The sequence below is a fragment of the Dermatophagoides pteronyssinus genome, unplaced genomic scaffold, assembly GCF_027571235.1.
Source record: "Dermatophagoides pteronyssinus isolate colony J.1.1.1.1 unplaced genomic scaffold, Derpt_VIB-CSIC_2022.12 sq0033, whole genome shotgun sequence".
Taxonomy (NCBI): Eukaryota; Metazoa; Arthropoda; class Arachnida; order Sarcoptiformes; family Pyroglyphidae; genus Dermatophagoides; species Dermatophagoides pteronyssinus.
The window spans coordinates 222405-235017 of NW_027461557.1; the positions used below are offsets into that span (position 1 = coordinate 222405).

Sequence of the window (12613 nt, forward strand, 5' to 3'; positions counted from 1 at the left end):
CCGCTTCATTCATTCATTTTATTCCATAAAATTCTCATCATTTTATTATTGTAAATGATGATGTAGAGAATTTACCTATAGGTGAAAAAAAAACTTTTCTTTTTTTTTTTGCTTTTATAACTGCGCCGGTACCCTAAAGTTATTTAGAAGAATAAATAATACCTTAGACATACGTACACGCAGAGAGAGAGAGAGAGAGAGAGAGAGAGAGAGAGAGAGAGAGAGAGAGAGAGAGAGAGAGAGAGAATATTTCGGCCAGAATCGAAATTCTGTTCGGTTAAATCACCCCAAATGACAAAACAAATCGAAATAACATCATACCCGGTTTTACATTCATTTCAGTTATTTTATAGAGAAGATTGTGTAAAAATGTCCATCGAGATTTCTTTTGGTTCGATGCTAGCCAGAGAGAGAGAGAGAGAGAGAGAGAGAGAGAGAGATGTGAACCAAACGAAATGGGGGTTAAAAAAACTTGGTACATCCAAATGAAAATGAAAACAAAATTAAGAAATTGAATAAATAAAAAATAGACAACAACAAAACAAAACTGAACTGAACTGAATTGAAAACTATGTATGTAATAATGATAAAAACAATAACATTCAGGAATCGATCGATTCTATTACCAGAATCAATAGACCGGATCGACCAGAAAAACAAAAAAACAGAAAAAACAAGAAAAACAAAACAACCGATCGACCACTGAATATTTTCAAGAAAGAATATATTCTTTTCGGGAAACTTTTTTCTTTTCTTTTCTTTTTGAAGAAAACGAAAAGAAAAAAAATATCTACCGGGAACGTTAGAATTTGGCATTTGACTTGACTGTTTTGGCTTGTTGTTGTCGGTTGGTTGTTGTTGTTGTTGTTGTTGTCAATCATTATTATTTGTTAATAAAGAAAACCTTAAGAATATCGATCGATTGATCGATCGAAAACAACAACAACAACCGACAACCGACAAAGAAGACCAAACGTGCAGAGAGAGAGAGAGAGAGAGAGAGACGTTCTTCTTCTTCAAAACATTCTCACATGTTTGTTTGGTAAGATTTGGATCAATTTATGGAACAACAAAAAACAACAATCGAAAAAAACAACAATCGAAAAACCGAGAAAAAAAACCCCGAAAATAGGATTCCATTTGATTATTTTGTTTTGTTTTTTTCTCGATTTTGTTTTTATTTGATTTGTTTTCATTGAATTAAATCTTTTGTGATGTTTGTGTTTGGTGTGTGGGTGATGTATATGTCTATGTTAATTTTAAATTTGATTCAAACGAAAATTCGCCGAATTTCGAAACCGAATGATAAACGAATGAAAAACGCCAGAAGATAGATCAAATAGATAGGATAAACGTTGTTGTTGTTGTTGTTTGGATGAAAAAAAAAGTTTCCGAAAAAAAGAAAAAACTTTCAACTTTTCTCTCTCTCTTTTTCACTGATTTCTCTGGCAACTTTCATTTTCAAAAACCAAAAACCAAATACGAAATTTGAAAATGAATTCTTTGTTGGAACATCCACCAAACGCCAGTTAGAGAGAGAGGGAGAGAGAGAGAGAGAGAGAGAGAGAGAGAGAGAGAGAGAGAGAGAGAGAGAGAGAGAGAGAGAGAGAGAGAGAAAGAGAGAGTGTTATATATGACCACAAGCAATGAATTTTTTGTTTTGGTCGGAGAAAATTGAATTGATTTAAAAACGAGAAAAACAAAAACAAAAAACAAACGAAAATGAAAATGAAATTTTCAAAAACTAAAAAACAGAAACGAAGAAATTGACGAATCAGGCCTATTTTGAAGAAAAAATTCATTCTTTTTTTTGCACATCATCTTAAGCGACCAAAAAAAAAAACGAAAATTAATGATTCTGAAGTGGAGAACAACGGTACACAGGTACGAGGACATTGACAAAGATGATCATCATCATCATCGAGGAGAAGAAAAATAAAAATAATAATCATCGAAAGAAGAAAAAAGAAAGAAGAAAGTGAGGAACAAACGAAAGAGAAACAAACGTAATTTAGTTTTGTTTCGTTTCGTTTTGTTTGTTTGGTTGTCATTATTTTTCAAAATTTTTCACAAATAAAAAAATTTTTTGACAAATAAAATTATTGCAGCCCAAGAACCGATCAATTTGTCTTTGTTGATGACGATGTTTTTTTTTGGGCCGTAATTGCCTCGTTTTCGGTTTATTTATTCGAGGAGAGGGAAAACGAGTGGCAAAATTTTGTTTTTTCAAAAAAAATTTTATAATAAAATTAATATTTGATGGCCATCATCAACAAACGAAACAAACTGAACGAAACAAAAGAGAAAATCACAAAATGACAATTTTTGTTGTTGGTGTTTTTCGTACTTTTCGGAATGAAAATTACCGAAAAACTTGTCTCTATGGATAACACACATAATCATAATGATGATGATGATGATCAAAGTAAACGAACCTAGCGCCTAGAATGATTCAGTGAACCGAAACGAAATGAAAATTTATTTTTTCGTTTTTCGGGTAAATTTCGGGTAAAAAATGGTAGGTCTCTGTTTTTGTCTGGTCGTCGTCGTTATCGTTTGATGATTATGATGTTAATTTCCATAAATTTTCTTTTGGTTTTTTTGGTTCAATCAAACCACACACAAGAAACCAGAAAAAATTACCAGAAAAAAAACCAGAAAAAAATTGATGAGATAGAGAGGTAAATAGAGCGAGAAATAGAAAAAGAAAAAGAAACATATTTTGTTGATGTCTTTTTTCGAATTCGAATGTTTTTTTGGATTCGAATTCGAAAGAATTTTATTTTGGTTCCATGTGGGCGGTACGGTGGGCGAGAATGTTCAATAAGCCTATTGCTGTTGTTTGGATGAGTGGGCGGATTCGAAACCGAAAAAAAAAAATCAACTTTGGAAACTTCCGTTTGATTTTTGATTGATTAAATATTCGAAGAAAAAATGACAACATTCGAATGTTTTTTCGTTTTTGATTCGAAAAAACCTTGTTTTCGTCATCGTCATCGTCGTTTTTCATTTCAAAAAAAACAAGAATTTTATGGTATAATATTTAATAACAAGTTTTCATATTCCGACCAAAAGAAATGATTTGTCTCCACCATAGTTGTTAATTATCGTTGGTGGCCAAATAATAATGACACTCAGACTACGACTACGACGACTACTATGATCTATCTTCAATTGCATAGATAATCACCTGTAATATTCAGCAATGACGACAGCAACAAAAGCCAGAAAAAATTCTTGTTTAATAATCTAAACACGTATTGTTTTTGAATTGAATATTCTTTTCAAATGAAATAAATGGTGTGAATTTATAATTATAAAAGGAAAGTGAAAGTGAAAGTGAAGTGGGAAAAAATCGACAGAATACATAGAATAAGGAGAAAAAATTGATCCGAAAAAATTCAATTCATCTAGCGGGTAAGCAATTCTTCGTTTGAAGAAGGTCAAATCGGGTTTCATTCGAATATATTTAACACATATGCAGAATTCAAGGTAGAATTTTTTCGCTTCGTTTCGTTTAATTGAATAATAATTTATCAGAATATAGAATATGGAGGGGGATATAAAGTAATATTAATTTTTTTTTTGGAATAAAATTAACATTATGACTATGATTCATAGTCAAGTGAGGTTAGGTTAGTGACTATGATTTATAGTCAAGTGAGGTTAGGTTAGTGACTATGACTATGATTTATAGTCAAGTGAGGTTAGGTTAGGTCGATAACCATGACTATAACTATGGCCATAATTCATAGTCGAGTGAGGTTAGGTTGATGACTAACATACAAAATATTTTTCGTCAATCACTGCAATCACTATTATTTTTAATAATTTTAAACCAATCTGCTTGCCGTTTAACAAAAAAAAATTTTGCCTTCAAAGCCAAATTTAAGGGGGAAAAAACCAATTTTTAAGCGAAATTTTTTTTTCAAATTTCAAGGTTAATTATTTATTCATTATTTTAAAAAAAACGAAAATCATTTTTAATTATCATCCACCGCCAACAACAACAACAACAAAAATATACAAATAAAATAACAACAATATTTTTGAATCTTTAATTGTGTAATTGTGTGTGTGTATGTTTAAATAGAGGACACTTAAGTTTGTTTTTTATCATGGTTAAATGATGATTGATGAGATGTGTGTGTGTGTGTGTGTTTGATGATGAAACAAGAAAAATTGAAAAATTGAAAATTTTGCTTTGAAGAAGAAAAAAATCATTACATCAGCATAATAATAATAATAGGCAATAAATTTTCATAAAATGAATTGTTTTTGGAAACAAAAAGTTTTGTTTTTGTTTCCAAACACCAGCTGTTATTATTTGAAAAATGACACCGATTGAAACGTGATGAAGAATGTGTACCAAATGAATCCATCAAGCAGGTAAAAGAATCATCATCATTTTTGGAAATGTTTGGTTTTCGTATGGCGGCCAACCAGCGGGGCAATATTCATTTAATAAGTTTCTTCAAAGAGTTTGGCACACATTGGCTGATGTGGTATATGTTTTGATCGATTGATTGATTGATCGTCATTCATTTTTGTCAGTTATTCTTGGTCGGAATTGTTAAATGTGTTGTCAAATTGAATTCGATGATTCCGATAAACGTAAAAATATTTTCCTAATCAAAATTTTTACAGTCATTTTTAAATCCAATAATAATAGATTACAAATCAGTTTATAATAATGTTGGATATGTTTGTAAAACTATAAATATTATAATATAAACAACAAACACATTTATAAATATGGCAGACGTCCATTTTCATATTTGAAACATCAAACAATCATCAATCAAAATCAAAACGGGAACCAAAATATAACGACAACGGAAAATGAATGATTTTTGTTTGGTCGGTTCGGTTCAAGTAAATTCATCGTGGAAAATTCATTTATTCAAGCAAGAAAAAAACGAGAAACGAGAAAAGAAGAAAAAAGTTAGTTTCATCCAAGTAAAGTCAGTTTTGAAAAAATGTTCAACTTCATTTCCGCCATTCATCCATCAACCCACACATGATATGGGCGGAAGGACAATGAAATGAAAATATTTAATAAAAATAACACTTACTTTGCCTGAAGGTAAACAAGAAACATTATACAATATTAATAATATAATTATAGTCCAATTATCACGATTATATTCATTTTCAATATGATAATAATAATTTAATGCTCGCGATGAAATACTGTAAATATTTATTTTTGAGGTTTGGTTTGGCAAAGTTTTCCCGTATCAAAAACAAAAGAAAGAAAAGAAAAGAAAAAGATTATTTTGGATTATTAAAAGGCATCGAAAGAATCAAAAGGGTTAAAAGATTGATTAACAAACCTAATTAATTCATGCTCGATTTGTCCGATAAATTCTTCTTTTGTTGTTCTGTTGTTGTTCTGTTTGTTGTTGACGATCCAAATCATTATATAAATAGAATAATATACGTAATGAACATAATAAACTTTTAATTTCTAATTGTGAAAGTAATATTAATTTATCTGCCAATAATTTTGATTTTGTTTTATCCAAATATAATTGATTAAATTGATTGAAAATTTTCAATAAAAATCGAGATAAACGTAATAGAATTGTTGTTGTCATTTGTGTATACATTCCATTTGTAATTATGTTACTAATGATGATGATATTTTCATTCGAATAACATAATGGACCATTGTTTGTTGATATAGCCGTCGTTTCACAATAATAATCATCATCATTATTAACATTCGATAGCTGATTTTTTTCATTCTGTTTATCCAAATCAATAATTTTGGAACAATTTTCCAAATATTTCAGCATTTCTGAATCAAAATTTTTACTGAAAGATGGATAAAATACAATATTATCGATTGCTTGTATTAAATCTAATTGTATTAAAAATTTTATCTTTATCAATTCCAATTCTTCATCCGTTAATATTGATTTTTGTCTTTGCTTATGATTGACATGATTAACATGATTGGCATTGGCATTGGCATTGGCTGAATCCGAATCAAAAAGCTGTAAAGGTTTCGTTGCATCATTTATACGTTCAATAAATTCCAATGTCATTGTCCATGTTTTTGAATTATATTTCCGTCCACAAGAAATTATCAAATTTTCAAAACAATTAATACCTGAACGTGATAATTGTTCATTGTCTTGTTGTATACACCAGAACAATTGTGAATATACATCTTTCAACAAGAATGATCCAAGTAAATCAAAATATTGTGTAAAAACATCAACAATCGAATACAGGGCATGATTACATGTTGTTGTCATCCATTCAATACGATCTGAATGCGAACCGGGCAGCTTCAAACTATCAAAAATCCGGAAAATAATCTTAAATAAATCTGTCCACCAATTTTCACGGAAAACATTTCCATGTGATTTGATAATTTCAAACATAACCGTTAACGCTCGGGTACGAACATCCAATTTACATTGATTAACAATGCAGGATAATTCGAATAGGATTGGCAGCCAACCCCGAATCCAAACACGATCATCTTCACTGGCTAAAAATCCATTCGTCGATGATGACGAAGCTGTTTTATCATCCAAATTATTAAATTCTTTAAAATATTGTGGTTGTTCAGCAACATAACGTGCACAAGCTCGTATCAAACGTATTGATTCCATACTTGTATCCGGAAAATGTTGATTACAACCAAATTCCGATAAACATTTTATTGCATCTTGAAATGAATCAATCATTGCGATGAAATTCCGTTCATAAATATTATTAAAAATATTACATGTTGTTTGAAATGATAGATCAAATATATAAGAATCAGTTTCCGATGCTGCAATACGAAAAACACTGAATATATTTTTCCAACCAGATTTTATATTACTTGCTTGTGAATTAACCATCTGTGCAATACACCGGACAACCATATCGCGGATGGTAATCGAGGAATTACATTTCATTATATGTTCAAATGGCCGTAGAAAATCTTTTTGAAATGAAAAATTCGATAGTTCACCTTTTTCAATAAATTTCATTGATAATTGCCGTAGAGAATCGATGGCAAAAAATGCAATCTCTTCATTTGGATTACAACCAACTTTATTAAAATGTTCACCCAATATTTCCCATATTCGTGACCATTGTAAACGTATACGACTCATATTATAACAGGATATTTCAACAATTTTCTGTAGGCTAAACATTCGAGGATTTTTTTGATTCGACAGTTCTTCACTTGAAACTTGACAAAGTGCTTTAACAAAATCAACAATAGCATTACCATCCAAATGTATGGAACCGGTAAATATTCTATCGACAGCAACAATAACACTTTGTGATGATGCTTCAATCATTGATTCGGAAATTCGAGATTCTTTTTCACGATTCCGTGCTAATGATTCCAGCGCTACAAATGATTCTAGTTTGAATTGAAAACCAAAACTATTTCCACCACCACCATTCTGATTCGGAATCTGTGATAAATGATTACTATGATGATAATGATGATTATAATTATTATGTGAATTAACCATTTGGCCTCCTTTCGTTCCGATTAATTGTGCCAATTCTAGCTGTGAAATACAACGAAGAATATCTAGCCAACTTTTTCCCAAATAATTTCCATCCGTATAAGCAACGGTTATTAATGTTTTAATTGTATCAATATTTTTGGTTTTCATTTCAATAATCGGTACATTTGCATTAAGTAATGTAAACCGAGATAATGCCTGAACGAATGCATCCCTTTCCAGCGACATTTGAAATATACATGCAATACGTATTGCACAACGTATACCATTTAAACAATGTGATGCTATTGATTGATCATCATTACAATCTTGAAGACCAACACTAAAAGCAGCCAGAAATGATGTCCATGTTGTACGAAACATTGGCCGTACATGTTCCAAATGTTTTGCCGATGTAAATGGTGATTCAACATGTGATACACTTTCCATTAATGCTTTTGCTGTTGTTGCCATTGTTTCCATTTCCATATTATACAATAGGCGGCGAGCTTTTTCACTTGTCAATTCTTTACCGGATACTTTTTTCATACCAATTGCACCTTTCATTTTTATTTCACTTTCAGCAATTTCATCATAAATTTGTGATAGATATTCTTCAGGCAGATCTTTACTTTCATTAATACCTCTATTTAATTTTATATAATCATCTTTTGTCATTTTACGTTTTACCTGTGGACTATGCAAATCGGTTGTTAACATTATAATTGAATAAGCTAAAACATAAACAGTATCAGCACTTGTAAACAGATTATGATTACGATTAGTTTCAAAATATCTGGATGCAAATTTTTCCATAAAACGATCAATTTTTTGTGCTTCACCTGGTAGACGGAAGCCTTCCAAGAAAAATCGTAATGCACTGACAATATCACGTTGAGAAAAATCCATTTGATCAACATACGCATACATAACTTCTTTGTTAAACTGATTAAAATCACCCATAAATTCACCCATATTTGATTTATCTAAACGATCATTTTGATGAAAAAATTGTGCAACATTTTCCGGTTGTAAATCAATAATATTATGATGTTGAAGGAATTTTATTCCTTTCCCGGCATTCATATTAAATATATCAATACCTTTATCGATAATATTTTTTTGATTTTTAACTTCTTCAAATTTTTCTGGATTATCATCATCAAGATTATTGAACGATGATGTTTCATGTAACGATTGTTGTTGCTGTTGATCTTCTGATTTCACATGAGTCATTGATTTTTCATTAACCAAATCAGTTTGTTGATTTGGATTTACATAAAGATCATTACTCCATTCAACCATACATTTAAGGATGGATACCAGACATTCTAATCCTTTAATACGCATACTACGTTCTTGTGTTTGATTAACAATACCGGAATCCAGAATTTGTCCACCACCTTGTGCAATTTTTGATAAATCATTAACCAAACGGCCAAATATATTTTCGGATGATAAATCACAATCATAATTAACATAAATATCAACAATACTTTGTGCATCAGCACATATACGGGTTAATGCCTGTATAACCATCCATTTATGTTCAAATGAACTGGAAATTGTTTCTAAAATATTTAGAAAAATTTCTTTGAAAAATACTTCAATTTGCATTTTGAGATAAATTTTAAATTTTTGAAATAATGCTAAAAATATTGCCAATGATAATTCAAATATTTCCGTAATATTTGATACACCATTTTTGGATAATGCAACACACAGGTATTGTTTTATTGCAACAGCAAACATATCACTTTGTTGAAATATTGGACCAGAATTTTGTAAAATTTGTAGAATTAATTGCAGTGATAATATTTTTGAACGTAATTCATGTGATTTTAGATCCAAACTGTTATTCATATCCATTAATGGTTTCATACTTAATTTACAAAGGGAACGAAATATTAAATAGGCATCTTTTTGATATAAATTTTCAAATGATAAATGTATAGTATCGTTTGTTTCGAAACTTGTTTCAAATGATGAAATATTGGTCAAATTCTGGTTATTCAATGATTTCAGCGATGATGAATTGTTGTTATTGCTGATCGATAATGATGATATTTGTGTACGATTTGATTGTAAAGAAATCGAATCACCATCAGAATATTTACAAACGGTCGTTACAACATCGTCCACTAATGATTTGATTGAATTTGATGGATTCTGTTCGGATATTTGATAATAAATATCGAATAATTCATTTGAAGATTCGGGATTTGTATCCAATGAATTATTATCACAATTGTTGTTTTGATGGGAAATTTCCCCAGAATTTCCAAATGATGAAGTTGTGGAAGTGGCGGATGATGATGAAATAGATTCCATACGTGAAAATATCACATTTAACATTTGTGTTAAAGCTGCTTTAGCTGTTGTTTGATTTACTAATTTTTTACTACTTAAATAAATATTATAACAAGTACGAATAACTAATAGGATACTTTGTTCATGTACTGGACATGATTGTGATGTAACTATTGTTAGCAAAGCTTTTATAATTTGCAATTGAACATCATCATCTGTATTTGGCCCAATAAAACAATTACAAATACATGTGACCATTGTATCGATTAGTAATTTCTTTTCACCATCAACATTACCATCATTATCATCAGTATTTGATCGATTATCAATACGATTACCAGTAAAATGACCATATGCAATTAATTTTTGTATACAATCCAATGCAATAATAATAATACGATTCGAACGTGATTGACATGCCAATTCAAATGGACGAAAATATATTTCATCATCAAACACTGATTGACCTTTACGATTTGTTGGTTGTGGTAGGGTTGATGAATGCTGGTGATTATGTTCATTCGATTGTTGTTGATGATTGATTTGCTGTTGCTGATGATTGTTGCTCGATGTTTTAATTTGGTCATTTTTGATTTTTTCTGTCGAAAAAAAACAAAGAAGAAAAAATTAATCAAATGTTTTTGCAAAGAATAAATCACATACCAAGAACAATTTCACATGATTTTTTTAATTTTTGATTGTGATTTTTTCTTATATCACGATCGGCGAGAATTTTTTCCAATGCACGACAAATAAACATTATTTTTTCCGTTTTAAATGAACAATTTTCAAACATTATTTCATTTGAATAATAAAACACATTATTAAATTGAAATCAATTTTTTTCTTCAAAACATTAAAAACTTCTCGATGAAAATGATGATGATCCGGATTATTGTTTACAGTTTTGGAATGATGATAAAAAAAGACACTATTTCGAAATAAATATGCAATATCGGAGTTGTTGTGGAAATAGATTCAACAAGTTTTTTTTAAATGAAAAAAAACCTCAATTTTTTTTAAATAAAAATCGTAATAAACATTTCTCAATATTGATGATAAGCGATTTTTTGTTGTTGTTGTTTTTTTTTCGATTTTGTTTTCGTTTTTTCGTTTTGCAGATTCAACTTGACGTGTAACGTTGAGCCCGTCATCACTGTCGCTGTTGTTGTTGATTCGATTTGATGTTCGTCCTTTATGAATAGGTTTCGAATGTTTTTTTTCTGTTGTTTGTTTCGGTTCGTTTCATCGTTAGACAATTGAATTTGGAAATCAAAAAGAAAATTTGATTTTGATTTTGAAAAATTGCTTTTTTTTGAATGAAAATTTCAACCGAACAATGTCCGATCATCAAACGAATAATAATATGAATAATAATAATAATAATGAAATGGATGATACAAAAAAATATGGCGGTTGTGAAGGTCCTGATGCTATGTATGTGAAATTAATTTCCTCCGATCGACAAGAATTTATTATTAAACGTGAACATGCCCTGACTTCGGGTACAATAAAAGCCATGTTAAGTGGTCCAGGTATGATTTAAATGTTTTTTTTCAGGCCGGATTAATTTTCATTTCGATTTCATTTCAGGTCAATTTTCGGAAAACGAAACAAATGAAGTAAATTTTCGTGAAATACCATCACATATTTTACAAAAAGTTTGTTCATATTTCACTTATAAAGTACGATATGCAAATAGTGCATCCGAAATACCTGAATTTCAAATTGATCCAGAAATTGCCTTAGAACTATTGATGGCTGCAAATTTTTTGGATTGTTAAAATCATAATGATTGTCTAATGGTTTTCTGTCTTTGATTTTAAAAAAATGATCGCTCTACCTGTAATTTATAAAAACAAATGAAAAATAAAACAAACGAATTGAAAACTTTCGAAAAAAGATTTTTATTTTTGCCAAACAGTCATTTTGTTTAAATTTTTTTTATATTAGAAAAGTGGTTCAGGAAATTCAAATGTTACTTCACGTCCAGTTAGTTTTTTATAAACAGCTGAAAATGTATCCACTTTATGTTCAATTTGGGTTTGTGATGATTTATCCAAATGAATTTTGAATAAACGACTACCACCTAAACGAATACGTGTACGTTTACCAACAATTTCGGCCGGAAAAACCAAATCTTCCAAAATTGAATCATAAACAGCAGTCAATGTACGGCTTCTTGGTCTTTTTTGTTTAGATTTTGTTCGAAGTTTTCGTGTTGGTTTCGGCAGAATTGTTCGTTTAGCAATAATAACAACATGTTTACCACTGAATTTCTTTTCCAATTCTCGAACAACACGATTTTGAATTTTTTGAAATTGTTTCAATTGTGGTACGGGAACATTAATAATAATGGCTTTTTTACCCGAAACATCAACTTCTTTTGCACCGGTTATATGCAATTCACGAAGTTGACTTTTTAAATCGGTATTCATTTCCAGATCCAATAATGCCTGTGAATCAAACAAAAAAACAAAAATCGAATGTTAAAAAAATCAACATTCGAAATCAACCAAAAACAAAAACAAACCTGAGCAATATTTTCTTCGAATGGATCAATTTCTTCATTACCCGATTTAAGAATTTTATTACGTAAAATGTTGGCCATTGTTTTTTTTCGTTTAGCGAATTGAATTTCCGAAATTTTTATTCACAAAAATCGAAAATTTTTGATGACATAAACACAAGCCGAAAGAAATTTTTGGAAGAAAAGAACGTGCCACACACTCACAGAACAGGATCAAGGAAGCATGCAGGTTTACAATCACAATCGAACTATCGATAGTGAAAATTTAGCCCCACCTCACTATCGATTATTATGATGATGATGC

General features: G+C 30.0%; 3 protein-coding genes across 3 annotated transcripts; 1 reads left to right on the plus strand and 2 right to left on the minus strand.

Annotated features, from left to right (window-relative positions):
* Nucleotides 1-4695: 4695 nt before the first annotated feature.
* On the minus strand, nucleotides 4696-10906 carry Sec71 (ADP ribosylation factor guanine nucleotide exchange factor Sec71). Its single transcript, XM_075823636.1, has 4 exons — nucleotides 10443-10906; nucleotides 5337-10378; nucleotides 5076-5193; nucleotides 4696-4714 (listed from the first exon to the last, which is right to left on the minus strand). Exons 1-2 carry the CDS (start codon nucleotides 10573-10575, stop codon nucleotides 5346-5348), a joined length of 5166 nt encoding a protein of 1721 aa, XP_075679751.1. The 5' UTR covers nucleotides 10576-10906; the 3' UTR covers nucleotides 4696-4714; nucleotides 5076-5193; nucleotides 5337-5345.
* A 72-nt stretch (nucleotides 10907-10978) lies between these two features.
* EloC (transcription elongation factor elongin C) lies at nucleotides 10979-12068 on the plus strand. Its single transcript, XM_027349738.2, has 2 exons — nucleotides 10979-11314; nucleotides 11373-12068. Exons 1-2 carry the CDS (start codon nucleotides 11119-11121, stop codon nucleotides 11561-11563), a joined length of 387 nt encoding a protein of 128 aa, XP_027205539.2. The 5' UTR covers nucleotides 10979-11118; the 3' UTR covers nucleotides 11564-12068.
* Nucleotides 11663-12516, minus strand: RpS7 (ribosomal protein S7). Its single transcript, XM_027349735.2, has 2 exons — nucleotides 12313-12516; nucleotides 11663-12235 (listed from the first exon to the last, which is right to left on the minus strand). Exons 1-2 carry the CDS (start codon nucleotides 12388-12390, stop codon nucleotides 11729-11731), a joined length of 585 nt encoding a protein of 194 aa, XP_027205536.1. The 5' UTR covers nucleotides 12391-12516; the 3' UTR covers nucleotides 11663-11728.
* Between the last annotated feature and the right edge of the window lie 97 nt (nucleotides 12517-12613).

What these genes read in the sequence shown, in the direction of transcription:
- Sec71 (XM_075823636.1), bottom strand. Translation starts at nt 10,575, where the DNA reads ATGTTTGAAAATTGTTCATTTAAAACGGAAAAAATAATGTTTATTTGT. An exon ending in ATCATGTGAAATTGTTCTTG is followed by an intron (nt 10,379 to 10,442) that starts GTATGTGATTTA and finishes TTTTTTCGACAG; the next exon opens with AAAAAATCAAAAATGACCAA.
- EloC (XM_027349738.2), top strand. Translation starts at nt 11,119, where the DNA reads ATGTCCGATCATCAAACGAATAATAATATGAATAATAATAATAATAAT. An exon ending in AGCCATGTTAAGTGGTCCAG is followed by an intron (nt 11,315 to 11,372) that starts GTATGATTTAAA and finishes ATTTCATTTCAG; the next exon opens with GTCAATTTTCGGAAAACGAA.
- RpS7 (XM_027349735.2), bottom strand. Translation starts at nt 12,390, where the DNA reads ATGGCCAACATTTTACGTAATAAAATTCTTAAATCGGGTAATGAAGAA. An exon ending in TCGAAGAAAATATTGCTCAG is followed by an intron (nt 12,236 to 12,312) that starts GTTTGTTTTTGT and finishes TTTGATTCACAG; the next exon opens with GCATTATTGGATCTGGAAAT.